The sequence below is a fragment of the Pygocentrus nattereri genome, chromosome 20 (assembly GCF_015220715.1).
Source record: "Pygocentrus nattereri isolate fPygNat1 chromosome 20, fPygNat1.pri, whole genome shotgun sequence".
Taxonomy (NCBI): Eukaryota; Metazoa; Chordata; class Actinopteri; order Characiformes; family Serrasalmidae; genus Pygocentrus; species Pygocentrus nattereri.
The window spans coordinates 19,550,655-19,569,169 of record NC_051230.1 but is presented as its reverse complement, the minus strand read 5'-3'; the positions used below and the strand labels follow the sequence as shown (position 1 = coordinate 19,569,169).

The window sequence follows — 18,515 nt, the reverse complement described above, 5'->3', positions numbered from 1 at the left end:
AAAAGCTCAAAAACTAAATTGATAGCTGAATTTAATATTATTTAATATTTTGAGCAGTTTGAAGCCATTACATCGACACTGTGTGAGTACATACCTACACACTGAACCAACATGGTGTAATTCCTAAAATGTGATGTTCAGTATGAAAGGAAAACATCTGTGCTACATCTTTAAATCTATTATGCAGCTGGTGGGGAACACAAACTTGGTAAACACTGTTCTTTACGATAACAACAGCTGTATAAAAGAGCTATTTAGTTGTTTTATATTGAGTCTTCATATGAGATTTCATATTTTACTTGTGATAATACCTCCTGGATGGGGTATGCCAAAGATGTCAAAGAACAACAACCCTTCAAAATCAGATGTTTATTTACTTTGGGCTATGAGAGACAACCACAAAGACATTGTGCAAAGAAAGCAAAGATTGACAGTTCAGAAAAGGTGACAAGCAGAGTATGTATATAATGGCAACATGATGACAGACATTAGGAGAGAGAAAACACACTAATACTGGTATACGTAAGCTCATGAACAAGACAAAAAAACAGCATCAACTTCAAAATAATTAGATACATATTCATATCAATATATCAATACAGTATCAAGGCTTACAATGAGTTTTTTCCCCCGAAAATTGTTGTCTCTTAACAAAACCACAAACCTTTGAAAAGAGAATACAAAAATATCTATGAGAGTTGGTATTAAAGAAGAGACACAAGAGAGGCCTGAATGAATAGAACAGACAAAGTCCAGAAGTCTGTTATGTCTAAGTGAATCTCAAAAAAAACACCAGAGCACCTCCTCAGGCCTCTCCAGCTGCTGAAAACAGCATCAGGTCAATCAGTGGGCTATATCAAAGACTAATCCCAAGATATCCCTTCACTTCTTAAATCTCTGCTTAGCTTGTTACTAATAATCACAACAACACATAAGTTTAAGGGCATGGTGGGAACATCACTTTAAGTGTAACTGCCAGAGAATATGAAGTCCACGACCTTGGTTTGACCATGTGCATCTATATTATCAGATAAAAACTTACAGATAGAAATATTTTTTTCTTTTCCTTTTGATAGCTTATAAATGAACTATGAAGCTTTTCTGCCCTTCTTCTCTCCATCCACGCATAAATGTGTTTTTAGGTAAAGTATGTAAAATATTGCATAAGGGGTAAAATACATACAAGAATAAACAATCAGTTTCCTCAGTATGTGTAGTGAAGCCACATGATGGATTGATTAAACAGCCACTTGTGAAAAAAGCAGTGCCTCTACTGCACTGGAGAGAACAAGCCAATGAATATGACTTCTGAAACCAAGCAGAAAGACAGCAGAGGAACAGATGCTGGTGATGGAAAAAAAGAGAAAAACAATGAACCAATAAAAAAACAAACAAACAAACAAAAAAAAAAGTATTAGAAAAATAACGGAAGGATCAGCCGACTATCAGCTGGTCTCGTCCTCATCACTCGTCTTCTGTGGGGCTGCCCTCAGATTGCTCCTGTGAACACACCACAGAGGAAGAGTGAGATTATGAGAAACTCAGGCCAGTTTCCCATAGCCCTACCTGCACTGGCCCAACACAGTCTCAACACACATTCAACACAGTCTGAACATAGGCTCAACACATTCCCAACACAATCTCAACATAGGTTCAACAAAGGCCCAACAGTCTCAGTATATGTTAAACATAGGCTCAACACAGGCCCAACACAGCCTCAGTATATGCTAAACATAGGTTCAACACAGGCCCAACAGTCTCAGTACATGCTAAACATAGGCTCAACACAGGCCCAACATAGTCTCAGTATACGCTCAACATAGGCTCAACACAGGCCCAACATAGTCTCAGTATATGCTCAACATAGGCTCAACACAGGCCCAACACAATCTCAACATAGGTTCAACACAGGCCCAACAAAGTCTCAGTATATGTTCAACATAGGCTCAACACAGGCCCAACACAGTCTCAACACAGGCCCAACAAAATCTCAATATAGATTCAACACAGGCCCAACATAGTCTCAGTATATGCTCAACATAGGCTCAACACAGGACCAACATAGTCTCAGTATATGCTCAACATAGGCTCAACACAGGCTCAACACAATCTCAATATAGATTCAACACAGGCCCAACATAGTCTCAGTATATGCTCAACATCGGCTCAACACAGGCCCAACACAGTCTCAGTATATGCTCAACATAGGCTCAACACAGGCCCAAAACAATCTCAACATAGGTTCAACACAGGCCCAATAAAGTCTCAGTATATGTTCAACATAGGCTCAACACAGGCCCAACACAGTCTCAACACAGGCCCAACAAAATCTCAATATAGATTCAACACAGGCCCAACATAGTCTCAGTATATGCTAAACATAGGCTCAACACAGGCCCAACACAGCCTTAGTATATGCTAAACATAGGTTCAACACAGGCCCAACAGTCTCAGTACATGCTAAACATAGGCTCAACACAGGCCCAACACAGTCTCAGTATATGCTCAACATAGGCTCAACACAGGCCCAACAAAATCTCAATATAGATTCAACACAGGCCCAACATAGTCTCAGTATATGCTCAACATAGGCTCAACACAGGCCCAACATAGTCTCAGTATACGCTCAACATAGGCTCAACACAGGCCCAACACAATCTCAACATAGGTTCAACACAGGCCCAACAAAGTCTCAGTATATGTTCAACATAGGCTCAACACAGGCCCAACACAGTCTCAACACAGGCCCAACAAAATCTCAATATAGATTCAACACAGGCCCAACATAGTCTCAGTATATGCTCAACATAGGCTCAACACAGGACCAACATAGTCTCAGTATATGCTCAACATAGGCTCAACACAGGCCCAACACAATCTCAATATAGATTCAACACAGGCCCAACATAGTCTCAGTATATGCTCAACATCGGCTCAACACAGGCCCAACACAGTCTCAGTATATGCTCAACATAGGCTCAACACAGGCCCAAAACAATCTCAACATAGGTTCAACACAGGCCCAATAAAGTCTCAGTATATGTTCAACATAGGCTCAACACAGGCCCAACACAGTCTCAACACAGGCCCAACAAAATCTCAATATAGATTCAACACAGGCCCAACATAGTCTCCGTATATGCTAAACATAGGCTCAACACAGGCCCAACACAGCCTTAGTATATGCTAAACATAGGTTCAACACAGGCCCAACAGTCTCAGTACATGCTAAACATAGGCTCAACACAGGCCCAACACAGTCTCAGTATATGCTCAATATAGGCTCAACACAGGCCCAACAAAATCTCAATATAGATTCAACACAGGCCCAACATAGTCTCAGTATATGCTCAACATAGGCTCAACACAGGCCCAACATAGTCTCAGTATACGCTCAACATAGGCTCAACACAGGCCCAACACAATCTCAACATAGGCTCAACACAGGCCCAACACAGTCTCAACACAGGCCCAACAAAATCTCAATATAGATTCAACACAGGCCCAACATAGTCTCAGTATATGCTCAACATAGGCTCAACACAGGACCAACATAGTCTCAGTATATGCTCAACATAGGCTCAACACAGGCCCAACACAATCTCAATATAGATTCAACACAGGCCCAACATAGTCTCAGTATATGCTCAACATCGGCTCAACACAGGCCCAACACAGTCTCAGTATATGCTCAACATAGGCTCAACACAGGCCCAAAACAATCTCAACATAGGTTCAACACAGGCCCAATAAAGTCTCAGTATATGTTCAACATAGGCTCAACACAGGCCCAACACAGTCTCAACACAGGCCCAACAAAATCTCAATATAGATTCAACACAGGCCCAACATAGTCTCAGTATATGCTCAACATAGGCTCAACACAGGACCAACATAGTCTCAGTATATGCTCAACATAGGCTCAACACAGGCCCAACACAATTTCAATATAGATTCAACACAGGCCCAACATAGTCTCAGTATATGCTCAACATCGGCTCAACACAGGCCCAACACAGTCTCAGTATATGCTCAACATAGGCTCAACACAGGCCCAAAACAATCTCAACATAGGTTCAACACAGGCCCAATAAAGTCTCAGTATATGTTCAACATAGGCTCAACACAGGCCCAACACAGTCTCAACACAGGCCCAACAAAATCTCAATATAGATTCAACACAGGCCCAACATAGTCTCAGTATATGCTAAACATAGGCTCAACACAGGCCCAACACAGCCTTAGTATATGCTAAACATAGGTTCAACACAGGCCCAACAGTCTCAGTACATGCTAAACATAGGCTCAACACAGGCCCAACACAGTCTCAGTATATGCTCAACATAGGCTCAACACAGGCCCAACAAAATCTCAATATAGATTCAACACAGGCCCAACATAGTCTCAGTATATGCTCAACATAGGCTCAACACAGGCCCAACATAGTCTCAGTATACGCTCAACATAGTCTCAACACAGGCCCAACACAATCTCAACATAGGTTCAACACAGGCCCAACAAAGTCTCAGTATATGTTCAACATAGGCTCAACACAGGCCCAACACAGTCTCAACACAGGCCCAACAAAATCTCAATATAGATTCAGCACAGGCCCAACAAGTCTCAGTATATGCTCAACATAGGCTCAACACAGGACTAACATAGTCTCAGTATATGCTCAACATAGGCTCAACACAGGCCCAACACAATCTCAATATAGGTTCAACACAGGCCCAACATAGTCTCAGTATATGTTCAACATAGGCTCAACACAGGCCCAACACAGTCTCAGTATATGCTCAACATAGGCTCAACACAGGCCCAACACAATCTCAACATAGGTTCAACACAGGCCCAACAAAGTCTCAGTATATGTTCAACATAGGCTCAACATAGGCTCAACACAGGCCCAACACAGTCTCAGTATATGCTCAATATAGGCTCAACACAGGCCCAACACAGTCTCAGTATATGCTCAACACAGGCCCAACACAGTCTCAGTATAGGCTCAACACAGGCCCAACACAGGCCCAACACAGTCCGTATATGCTCGACATAGGCTCAACACAGGCCCAACACAGTCTCAGTATATGCTCAACTATGTTGCTCAACACAGGCCCAACATGGACTTAACACAAGCCAAACCCTAGGTTGTTCATTCCATTTTTGCAATTCAAATGTCTTGCTTTAAATGATTTTTAAATTATTTTGTACTGTTATTAATAAAATATAAAAGCATTAAAGGTTTAACATTTGTTTATTGCATGCAGTTAGCATGCAAAGACTTTTACAATAAATACTTTTACTGAGGGTACCAGGTTTAGCTAATTACAGAAGGCAATCCACTTTGGAATTATGGGCAAAAACAACAGTCTTGCTAGATTAAAATCTTGAATCTTGTTGCCAATATTAATTATTTCATGTAAAAATAGTCCAACTTGGATAGGAGTAATGATGCCTGCAATAACATCTATTAGTCCGGATATGAGAACTGTACATTTTCATTTTTGTAAATTTATTGACCATTTTAACCATTTTAAAAATATTAGTCTAGGCCTACTTGTGATATACTTGGCTCACCCCATTCTCAAATCCTGGCACAGCCACTGTACAATACTGACAGCTGGCCTGAGGAGACTCATTACACACGGGAGCTTGGTTTTATACATACCACTCACTCCTAAATAATGAGCTATGCTGACACCCTTAAAGGTCTCAGTGCTACATGAAACCTGACATTCTGAGTAGTTGACCAGATAAAAATATAGGAAAGGAATGTTCTTGGGAAGTATGAGCCAAAAAAGACTTACATTTTCCTTGTAAACTGCAGCAGAAGGGACAGAGACAAGAAGTGAAAACAGGAGAATAAAGAGGACACACAGGCAGTCTTGATACTAATCAACACCTGGTTCCAGGGCCTGATAAACATGCTAATATTTTATATAGCTTATAGATTAGAATTGGGACAATAACATTGAGAAATGTTGATACATGACTGGTCATATTTTTATAAATTTCAGAGTGGTCATTACATAACACAACTGAGATGAGGAAGAAACAGGTAGTGTACACTGATGGTAATGTGGACCTACAATGTCCTCCTGCTCCTCGTCGCTGTCATCGTCACTGACCACAGGTTTGGCTTTGGCCCGGCTCGTCCGCTTCTTGCCTTTGTCGTGGCTGCGCTCCTCACGCTTGCTCAGCTTGATCTTCACCTTCACCGACTTGGCTAGAATGGGAGTCCAAAAAAACAAACAAACAAACAAACAAAAACATCAGTTACGTGACAAGGAACAAGATAACAGGGCAGACTAACAGCCACATTTTGTCTTATGATTTTCGATGTAAAATTAAACATTCCCTCTGGTTCTCTTAATACAAGCATGTCCTGCCAGTAACACTTCCAAAAACAAACAGAAGTAATTAAAAATTTAAAAAGAGACATCATAACTTGGACATTGCCTTTCAATAAGCTGAGGCACAACTAACATGAAAGCCTTCTTCTCTGGTGACAGGAAAAGCTAATTGTGTATGAAAGTTGTGAAGTGTTGAGATCGAAGCGTACACAGAAGCTTCCTTCTTGTTTTCAGCTGATGTAACTGTATGAAACCACTATGTGCACTTAAAGTTCTGTTTTAGCTCCATCACTTAGTCATTATTAGGTAATGACACTTGTCTGTTCAAGGGTTTTGAAGAACTACTTCTCACTTTCACAACATTGTCTTTTGCAGGTCCTACAAAATTGGTAAGTGGCACAATTATGAATATTCTTTTACCTGAAAGCTCAATATTTTTGTAAGTATGAAGCTTATGTAGTTCTTCACTGCACAAGGGACTATTGTCAAGAATTTCAATACTGTGCAGAAGTCAGAGACCACCCTTCACTTATTTAATTTCCAATCAAAATGGTCACTGGGCACAATTTTTTTCAATCATCAGCATTTCAAAAAAAGAAAACGCATTTAACAACACATTACACAGAACCTCAAATTTTTCAGTATTAAATTTATCCACCATTTTTCTTTATTATAGCTTACAAAAGGAGACTTATTTTCAGTTTTGAAAAGATGTTTTCCACAACTTCAATTTAAAGTTTAGTCTTAGAGGTTGGTTGCAGTTTCTGCTTCTCATGATTCAAGTAATCTCAAAACTATTCAGTGATGTTGAGGTCTGGACTCTGGAATGATCAGTCCATTATTCTGAGAACACCAGCAGCTTCTTTGTCTTTCTTATTTTTTCTCAGAAATGGGTTCTTGAAAGCTACACATTCCTTCTGATCCATAGTGTTGAGCCTTCTCACAATTGAAGGATGGACAGTCTGATTTCCTCCTCTCTCTCAAACATCAAAGCCTGAAGTACTGTTAATCTGATGGTAACAGCTCTGCTGGTCTATCAGGTCTTGTATAGTTGTTAGTAGTCTCATTGTCTGTAGATCTGTTAATGATTTTTTAACTCCAGGTTTACAAACTCCTATTATTCATTTATAGTCCTTCGATTTTCTCTTCCTTATGCAAGTGTATTATCTTACATTTAATTTCTTCAGAAATATCTCCTTAAAAATAAAACCTGTACCTTTGCAGTCAAAACAGTAGGTCATTTCTATCCTTCATAACTTCAGAACAGTTTAAGATACAAACATGATCCACATATCAGGACATTCAGCAGACCTGCCCCAACCTAGCCTGATATCATTGAGCTGTGACATCAGCATCAGTGAGTAATTCGGCTCGGAAAATCACCTAAAATCCTGATATTATTGCTCTGCTGTTTGGACTTCATATTCCAACAAAGGGTTAAAACAGTGATATGATTCACACACCAGATCACTCATCAGACTCTGCTCTCAAAATCCAGAATGATTTCATCCACCTCTGACCACCCCATCAAACAGAAATCCTGCTCCAAAATCACCCAAACTCCACTCACTAATGTTGTATTATATCTCTGCTTTTAGCCTCCATATTATAAACAAGGGGTTTAAGTTTACATTGATTTTAAGCATTTAAAATATCTGATATTAAATATGCAACTCAATTTGTAATTAAGAATACAGCCTGTCTTGCTAAGTATCAGAGGATGAATCCAAGAAGACAGAAAATCAATAAAAAAACGTCTGCCTTATGCTAATTTTTTATTTTTACTCATAATAACCAATAGAATAAATTAACAACAAAATGATTGCACTTACAGCTCACAGACACTCCAGACTAACAATTTCTGAAAAGATAACTACTACTGCACTTGTTTTCAAGATTTCTATAATTAAACAAAACATTTGAAATTTCATCAGAAATGACCCAAATTCATAAAGATATCAAATTTCAGTTTCAGCATTTACATGTCAAACAATGGCATATCTGAGTAGCCCAGGGTCTCCTGAAAATAACAATATATGGCATGTGTAACTGTCACATGTAAATGCTTTACAATTGCAATTGTAATTGAGCAAAACATGCTCAATTGGGTTAATGGCAGTTTTGAACAAAAATGAAAGAAATGACAAGTGGTCTCTGTACTGTACAGAGAAAAATGAATCTTATCTTTTTAAAAAATCTTACATTCAGCCTCTGACTCCTCCTCATCATCATCATCATCATTGCTGTCATCTTCACTCTCTTCTTTGGCAATCTTCTGCCGGGCACTCTTAAACACAGACTGCAGTACGATGGAGTCCTCATAGATCTGAAGAAAACATCATGTCAGTCAAAACTTAAAGACAACAATAAGAATCTCGCTGCACTGCTGTAGAAAAAGCGCCGTTTTCAAGCAAGGATCAGTATTGTGTCAGTATTTTTGTGGGAATGTCTGAATTTACACAAGCCTAATAATGTCACAATAATGTAGAAAAAATTATTAAGGAACAGGTGACAGATGCAACTTGAAAAATTCTCTCATACAAATAAAAAAATCAAAGCCTTGTCTTCTAGATTTGGATGAGTAAACGTTTATATACAACAGCAAATGCTTGCATGCAATTAAGTTGTTCGGATTTAGAAAGTTCAAGAGTCCTACAGAAATGTGGGGAGAGTTGTTTTTAAACATGGATTCCCTCTACAGATGTGACCATTTCAGAGCAGATAAAATGCTGGAATCAATTATAGAAACAAGGATTCTGGAACATAATTCCATTCTGGCAAAGAAACTGAGGACATTTTTATGGTAATCCAAAGGAAACATGCAAAAAGAAGATTATAAGTGGAAAGGGATGCTAAACTTCCAAATGTCCAATATCTGTTGACACAAATCCAACTGTACTTTTGGTTCAAATGAAAAGGCAGGATTCTCATACAAAAATGGTCTGAAAGAAAAAAAAAAAAAAACAGGGTAAATTCGCCAAAGGACAAAGCTTGACAAGCTTCCTTAATGAGGCAATATATGATGACAACATATTCAAAGGTCCTTAGAGAAACAGTATAAAACATATCTTCACTGAAGTAAATAATCTGAATCATCTCCATATGCTGGTGTTGATTTTTCAGTGTGAGCAAAAAAATTATATATATATATATATATATATAGTATAGATTGTTATACAATTTTGCTGTCTATTGTGCTATGATTTCCAATGATAGCAGTGGGCATTACATGCTTTCATTTACTCACCTGGGAACCTTCCAGATTGTAGGTTTGAGCATTGTGACAAAGAAGCATTACGTCCTTCTCCAAATCACCCAGGCTCCTGTACTTATGGTTACGCACTCTCTCCTACAAACACATCACATCATGTCTCAAACAATTAAAGCACTTCATGGCCTATTCACCAACTATGGCATCTATTAAAAATGGACAATTACATTGCTGAAGAGAAAAGAAGACAATGGTAGCATTGCATAACAAATTGAAAAATAACACATTAACTTGTAAGCACTTAGTATTATCCCATCTTGCATTGTGCACTACAAATCCAATTAAAACCTTCATGCCTGGTTAATCCTCTTATCATCCACCCTAAGAAATTAAAGTGTCACTCAAATTCTTTTATCAAGCAATAGCATGTCACAACAGTGAATAAAGAAGGAGAGGTTCAGAATCTGGTTATCTTGAGGGAGGGACTCAGCCCTTGCTTGGGCTTTTACCTTGATCTTCTTGAAGTCCACCGGCTTCCTTATCAGTTCGTAGTACTCTGGGAGCTCTTTCCTGGAAGGCAGCTGCACAAAGACTTCACTGAGCTGCCGGCCTGATCTGTAATCGGACACAGAGAGCCAGGTTTAGTTGGATTCCTCTGGACAGCATGAAGATTAAGAGTGGAATATGTGGTTGAGAAAGATTTTCTGTTGGCTTCTGATCTACGGACCTTGCTATATTGGTTTGTTTACATCGAAATCTAAACAACACTGTCTAAACTTCTTATTTAATGCCATGGTTTGACTCTGTGACTTTTACAAAACAGTGAACAGACATATAGAAGCAAAGCATATATAACCATCTAAGGCCTAAACTATATAACCATCCAAGGCCTAATTAGAATTGAGTTATTTAGTTATTTTCGGCAAGTGACAAATCAAAGCAAGAGAGGAAAACATGATGTAAGCTCAACCATGTCTTCACTAACAGCCAAACTGAGTAGTTCCCTTCACCCCTTCTCCCTCTCCAGCCAGAAGAGTTAGTGTCTGCCAAGACACGTAGCAGGACCTACACTCAAAACACAGATGATTCATTATCCATTTCATGACTAAATCAAGGTTCATACTGGTGCAATTACAGTGTGCTGGACTCTACAGACCTGTCAGATTACTGTTGGGGGCTTTTTGGAAGGATGCACATCATTATAACCACATCATAACCACTTACCATCAAAGTGTAATGCATGGATTCTACTAAAACTATTAAGAATGGAAGTAGCAGTATTTCTGCATAATTCACACCATCCCCGATGTTTCAAATACACAGAGATCATATCACACAGATCCAGAACAATTACCATAAATATGTGTCCAATTTAAAAAACAAATGCTCGGATACCTAAAGTTCAACAGGAAACAAGTTATGTAAGTTAACTTATTTCTAATTAACACCAACAGTGCAGGGAAGCGGTCAGGGATACAGACAGGTGTGCATATATTTTAGCTGGCTATTTTATCAAGCTTCATCCATTCTGATGAATTATTGATTCAAAACATGAATGCATGTCACTTAAATGGTCAGGAAGGTAGAAGGTAAACAAATTAAGATGCAAGATCTGATCTGTGCAACCTGATCTGTGTGTGACTATAAGTCAGTTTGGAAGTTGTCATTACAATAGATTAATAAAAAAAAAAAAAAAAAAAAAAAAAAAAAGACTAGCAGCCTAGACTAGTAGCAGCTTGTAGATTAAGAAAATGTATTAGCATTAGTAACATATTTTAATATGTCCTTGAAGACGGCATCATTAAAAACAATCCAAGTATATATCAATAATATGTCCATCCATCCATCCATCCTAAGCCGCTTCTCCGTCAGGGTCGCGGGGGGATGCTGGAGTCTTCGGGCGAAAGGCATGATACACCCTGGACAGGTCGCCAGTCCATCGCAGGGCAGACAGACAGACACAGACAGTCACTCACACACTCACACACTCACACCTAGGGGCAATTTAGCATGTCCAATTGGCCTGACTGTATGTCTTTGAACTGTGGGAGGAAACCGGAGAACCCGGAGGAAACGCACACAGACACGGGGAGAACTCCACACAGAGAGGACCCTGGTCGCCCGGCTGGGGAATCGAACCCAGGCCCTCCTTGCTGTGAGGCGACAGCGTTACCCACCACGCCACCGTGCCGCACTTCAATAATATGTACTATAACAAAGTGCCTGCAAGGTCCAGCATGGGGGAGCGGTGCAGTGCTGCACAGGCAGTGGGAGATTTGTCAATAATATGTACTATAACAAATTAAAAAAACAAAACCAAAATACAATCTCCCACTGCACCGCTCCCCGATGCTGGACCTTGCAGGTGGTACGCCCATATGGTCCTCCCACGTTGCCTCTTCCGCCACCACAAGGCCCCGATCCAGGAAGGCTGTACCGGACTGTAGTGGTGTAGAGGGAGCTGAGCCATAAGGCAAAGCTCTCTGTTTACCGGTCGTTCTACATCCCGACCCTCACCTATGGTCATGAGCTGTGGGTAATGACCGAAAGAATGAGATCACGATAATAATAAAAGCGGCGGAAATGAGCTTTCTTCGCAGGGTGGAGGGCTACACTCTATTTGACAGGGTGAGGAGCTCGGCCATCCAGGAGGAGCTTGGAGTAGAGCTGCTACTCCTCCGCACTGAGAGGAGCCAGCTGAGGTGGTTTGGGCATCTGATTCGGGTGCCCCCTGGACGCCTCCCGGTGGGGGTATACCAGGCACGGCCTACTGGGATAAGGCCCCGGGGTCATCCTAGGACCCGCTGGAGGGATTACATCTCCAAATTGGCCTGGGAGCGGCTTGCGGTCCCTGGGAATGAGCTGGAGGAAGTTGCGGGGGACAGGGTCATCTGGGATTCTCTGCTCTCCCAACTGCTACCACGAACCTATCTGGATTAAGCGTTCAAAGACGATGATGATAATGATGATGAAAAACAAAATATTGATGCTTTGGCCTGGGTTTATTAATACTGTTTCTTCTTTAACCCAAATACTGCAATACTATGTTGTATTTTCCCCCACTCCTTATGAATACTTTTTTATATGTATTGTTGCTCTCCTTGAAGACTGCATTACGAAATTCAATCAAGCGATAAGTGAGTGAGGATTGCATGGTGAAATCTCCTGGTGTTCCAGTGCAGACCTAAAGTAATATATTTAGAGTGTTCATATTTGTTGCTGTTTCTGAGAATAGGTCTTATACAATTACAATTCCTCCACTGTCCCAACAGCAAGTGGAACCAGACTTTAACAGTTGCATGGTGTGACTGTCAGCCAAAGTCCTGTCTGAATTTCTCCGTAGGCCACAGTGATCATAGCTCTATTAAATTATTCCAGCGTATTCTGTGCACGTGACTGGAAGAAGGATAGCCTCCTCAGAGGACGTGGACTTCAGAGTGGAAAACGTGTGCGACAAGCCAAAACGCAGCTACAAGAATCAGCTGCAATTAAGACGCTCGCTGAAAAGGCCACACTTGGAAAGTTAAGGAATGTGACTTTATGGAAAGCAGGTAGTGGATTCTTGGAAAAAAAAATGCTGGGGTGAGTGCTGAGAGGTGGAGATGATGAGGCCAATGGGAGCACATTTAAGGAGAAGAAACACAAGCGCTGCCAGTGAAGAAAGCACAGTACATTCAGTACAGAATCACAGACAACCCAGCTTTCCATAAGAAGAGCACACCAAAAATGACATAGGCCTATCAGAATTCCCAGGACATTACATCAACTCCAATAAAAATGAAATCATCCTGGCTGTATGTTGCAGTGTACTGGTGTCATTGCTATGGGCTACTCTGAACTGACCATCAAAACAAAGAGATGGGTCAAATTTTAACCAAAGGAAGTCTTAGCTCACAAGCAGAAAAAAATATTTGTTTCCTCTTACCCATCTCTGTAGTTGATGACAGTCTCAATGATGGCAGTCATTTGTTTGGTGAGTTTTGGGGGATTAGGGGAAAGCTTCTCCGCCGGGGGACGTCCTCGCCTCTTCTTGGCCTTCTCGCCATCTTCGCGTCTGCTACCTTTGTCCACATGTCTCCTCCGTTTACGTTTCTTCAGACGGATCTCTTCCTCCATCTCCTCCAGGTTGCCATCTTCAATGGCCTGTTGGATCAAAAGGAGAAGAAGCTATGACTGGAAAACAAACTCTGGCTCCAAGAATTCTAAATATTGGAAACTGTTACTGAGTTGCATTCACAATAAGAAAAGTAATGTATCTAAAAGCTAACTACACAACAACAAGTTTATTTCCACATAGTTCTTAATATACAATATATAGTAGATAACATTTGTTAAAAATGCTTATGAAATAATGAGTGTTTACTTTAAGTGCAACAGATTAAATACTGCAAGAGATATGCAGTTACTCTTGCAATTCATTTTCTTACATACAGTATAAAAGAAAATCCTGCGATTTGGTAAGTGCAAGTCTCTTTAATCGAGCTGCTATGCATCACAATGAATCTTTGATTTGAAGCCCCAGCCAAATTTCATCTGTCATGGCAGTGATCTCATTAAATTTGATTGCTCTGTATCTAGAGGTGGCTAAAACTACAGAAAAGGGTATGTCTGATTATACTGCTCAAATATGGGCCATTAGGAGTCTCATCACTCTTATACCCTGGTTTGATTGAGCAGAGTGTAATAATGTGGTAGTGATCTTAATTAGACCCATCTATCTGCCATGTTCTCTCCTCCACCTCCGCTTTTGTTACAAAGACAGCGTGTGCTCCTGTGAGTACAGTTGGTTTGAATACTCTTCATTCTCCTCAGGTGAATTCTCTTAGATCTCTCCTTAGAGACATATAATACATATAATGCCTTCCAGAATTGTTGGCATCCTTGGAAACGAATGGTAAAAAAAAAAGAGCATGAAAAATGTCTTTGTTGTTTATCATCTTGATCTTATATTGAAATTGAAACCTTTCATAGGCAAAAATCCTTATAGAAAAATATTTCTGAAACACACTTGAGTTTTAAGAACTCTTTAGTGGTAACTCATGGCTATCCAGTGTACCATCACTGTGGGAACATCAGAGAACATACAAATGAAATTTACAAGCATATCTTCTCTGCACCCTTTCAAAACACCCCAAAATAAACTAAATACCACCACTGATTGAAAACCCAAGGTACATTTGCTCTAATGATTATTCCATTTACTAGCTTTACTTTCCCATCCCTTTTAGTCCTTTATATTTGCGTTAGAATCCCAGAATATAACTGAATTATCACCATAATCAAAGCCGAATTCACAGTATTAATCCAGTACACCTGCTAGAATCTGAAGCCAGGTGCTTAGATAACAAGATGAATCCCCTAAGACAAATCAATAAGCAGGTGCTGCAAGACTCCCGAATGGGCCCATGTTGTGAAAAACACAATTTTGCTCTTATGCTCTTTTAATTTTTGCACTTCTATTACTGATTGGGAATGAGATGATATCCTCATGATGTAAATGTGGCGAGATTAAAAAAAGCTTTTTCCCTTTTAGTTCTGATGTCTTCTGCATGTAATGCAAGGTTCCATGTAAAGCCTTCTGCCAAGGAGCACTTCTGCTCCTGATTTGAAATAAACAGGAGCACTCAGAAAAATTTACGAGCACAAAGTAATATGATTTTTATTCCCTCTTTTTCCTTTATTCCTCCTATCTGTCAGAGATGATGTTTAATTTAACAACCAGATTTATCTTACAACCTACAATCCTATAAGAATTACCTTAACAACATGAACTATCCATTTTCAGTCATTCCTTTTCTGCAGTTTCTATCATTTCATCTGCCTTCTTGTATTTTGGATTACTAACAAAAGAGGTCTTCTATAACAACAGTTCTGATGTCTTGATATTTCCACATTTTTAAAATAATGTTTTACTAAATTATATATTTGATTAATAACAATTTAGATAACGACTTGTTGAAAATTAAATGAAACATCCTATTACTAAATACTTTTGGAATAAAAAAAAGAAAAAAAAAGCCAATGCTATCGAAAGAATTGCCTCTTTGGATCTGAAAGACTTCTTGTTGGTAAGCTGAACCAACTTATTTGGCCTATTGAAATAAAATGAAATGAAAGTGATCATTAAAGCACACTTATGCATTACACAGATTTAATATTAATGCTACACAATACAAAGACATTTTAGAGACTTATATTTTTCCAACCATGTGGCAACAGTTTAGGGAAGGAACCTTTCTGTTTCAGCATGACCATGGCCTTGTGCACAAAGCGAGGTCCATAAAGACACGGTTTGGCAAGTTTAGTGTGGAAGAACTCCACTGGCCGGCACACAGCCCTGACCTCAAGTCCACTGAACATGTCTGGGATGAACTGGCATGTCAACTGTGAGCCAGGACTTCTCATGCAACATCAGTGCCTGACCTCATAAATGCTCTTTTGACTGAATGGGCACAAATTCCCACAGACAAACTCCAAAATTTTGTGGAAAGCCTTCCCAGAAGAGTGAAAGCTCTTATAGATGCAAAGGGGAGAGGCCCAGGGTTCAGATACCCCAGTGGTAAAGTATTATGTTAACTCTTTATGTAGCTTAATTCTTTGCACAAAGTAGCGATATCCAACTACATTAGCTGTGTCAGTAGGGCCACACTGTAGACTATGTGGAGGACAAGCGTAGCTTATTTATCATGAACAGCTTAATCTTAAAGTGTATGATAAAGTTTTCTCTGAAAAAAATTACTGCAAAGAAGTTACTACACTCTTCTCTAATACAAAATAACAACAGCACACAATAAAGGCGTTGTGTACAAATGTATGCTTCTAAAATGTCCTGTCTTGTTTTTGGGGTTTGGATCACTGCCTGGTACTGTCTTCCACACAACTCATCAAGCTGCGTGGTTGCCAGTGTTTTGTTCTCAGATGGTTGTTCTACAATTTAACACATGTTGGCATGGGCATGAAGTTAGCGAAACTGCATAGAGATTGTAACTAACCCTTAAAAGAAAACCCCAGATGTTGCTGATCAGCCATGATACATCTAGAGTCAACATTTTGCTCCCTAGTATAGAACTGGAGCTGCTAGGCTAATGTTGCTAACAAGCACTAGAATAGATCATTTTCACACTTTTGTGTGTGTTAATGTAGAAGAATAATGTTAAGGGGCTTCTGGTTGCACTGTAATCAATAGCTGACACTGCGCAAAACCATGGCTGCATTCCAAAATGCTCCAATAATTCAACTAAACAGCTATATCTGTGTTTCAGCTCGATCAAATTAGGACTGGAGAGCGAATGTGGGCTGTACAGGAGCACAGATTTACTCACATTTGTGATTAAAAATGCTCAGCTCCAAGACGATATTTATGGCATATTACAATCCTGGAGACTGCCATCACAGCAGAGTAGCTTGCTGATTAGTTTACTGTAATGTAGAAACACAGTGCGGTGTTTCTGTGCTGGTTGTGGTGATCAGGGAATTCGCTAATGTTGCTAATGTTTATATGGGCTGAGTAGGAAGAATTAAACCTGGTGGACTTTTTCTCCAAAATGAAAGGCAAAATCTCTTTAGGGATGTGTAATGTGGCATTAAGCATGCAGATCTGCTTCTTCTCCACTGTGCAAAACTTCCTCACAGACCAGACACAGATTTTTAGCAGAATATGTCCTGCCGTCTTAACGCAGCTGGTTTGACATGGAGGTGTACTTTCAAAATGATGCACGGCACAGTTGTCTGCTGCACCGTACTCTATTTACTGGGCTCACCACTGAGCACACACAGCGGTAAACAGTCCATAGCAGCAGACACAGAGATTATTAAAAATTCAAATGTTTCAAAGTTTTGTGCCATGCACTGGCAAAGTCAAACTAGCCTATCTGTCCATGATGGATGAACTACCATACATGCCAATGACTCTCCCATTCACTTTTTTTTAAAGGATTTTTGAGGGAGGCTGAAAACCAGTAACCCTCCATTGCCGCTCTGTTAAACGGTGGAGGCTGATAACACTATTATTAACAGCGTGATGTGACGACAGAGAAATTGTGAAAAAGGTCTATTGAACCGACAGCCAGAATAGCTCAAATCGTTTCTGTAAAAAATACCAAAGCACAACCAGGTCTTAATTAGGGTCACACAGACTTACTGTGAACAATAAACCTGATAAAAACTGCTACAGGCAGCCATTTTAGACAACACTAGCGATAGTATTCATAAAGCAACCACAAATTAAAGAACATTAAAGAGCTTAGACTAGATTCCTCGGTAGCTACAACAAACCCTGTTGTCTAAAAAAACTGTGAACAGTGTTCAGCAATACAGAAAATTTTTGTTAATTTTTATAGTTCTCACTAATTCATATCATGTCCTAAACCACATCAACAACTCTGTGCACACATAAATTAAGACCTAGATGTGGCTTGCGTGGGCTGAGAGAAGTTTTGGGCTATTTGGATGACTACTGAGTTCTAGTGTTTGTTAGCAAGATTTATTTAGGACTGGAGCTGTGAGGCTAAAGAAGCAAAATTCACAATACACCTTTACTGATCAATTACATCCAGGGTAAGTGGAAAATTGTGTAATTTAGATTTTTTGCTATCCCTTCAAAGGCCTACTAACAAAAACGTTTGCCCCATGTTAAGGTGCGAAGAGTTCAGACAAAACTGTTGCTGTTTTAGGAAACTACATAAACATTTCTTAATTTTTTAAGGGGAAAAAAGAGGTATGTGACCTTTAATGTGGTATTGCAGACAGTAAGGGGCTGCTAATCAGAGCTAATCAGTTAGATCTAAAGACCTTAAATAACCAAGATCTACAGCACTTCCATTTTTACTTACCTAAACTCTATGACTTATGTGCTCACAAATCCTTCACTGATGCTGAGCATTTAATCTGCTATCTTTTAAATTGTACTTCAATGTCTCCTGAGGTTGAAAATGTATTGACTTCATCTT

The 18,515-nt window shown here is 39.7% G+C and overlaps 1 protein-coding gene across 3 annotated transcripts in view; it reads right to left on the bottom strand.

The window, feature by feature from the left end:
* Window positions 1-354: 354 nt before the first annotated feature.
* The window catches only part of smarca2 (SWI/SNF related, matrix associated, actin dependent regulator of chromatin, subfamily a, member 2), a 47,107-nt gene continuing 28,946 nt past the window's right edge, over window positions 355-18,515 (bottom strand). For 2 of the 3 annotated variants that reach the window (XM_017695511.2, XM_017695512.2), the window contains exons 29-35: window positions 13,493-13,710; window positions 10,077-10,182; window positions 9,604-9,705; window positions 8,559-8,682; window positions 6,093-6,229; window positions 5,811-5,824; window positions 355-1,500 (exon numbers count right to left, since the gene is read on the bottom strand). In XM_017695511.2, the coding sequence (XP_017551000.1) occupies window positions 1,446-1,500; window positions 5,811-5,824; window positions 6,093-6,229; window positions 8,559-8,682; window positions 9,604-9,705; window positions 10,077-10,182; window positions 13,493-13,710 (756 nt within the window). In that variant the 3' untranslated portion in view covers window positions 355-1,445. The remainder of the gene's footprint in view (window positions 1,501-5,810; window positions 5,825-6,092; window positions 6,230-8,558; window positions 8,683-9,603; window positions 9,706-10,076; window positions 10,183-13,492; window positions 13,711-18,515) is intronic. The other variant, XM_017695513.2, reaches the window with a different exon arrangement.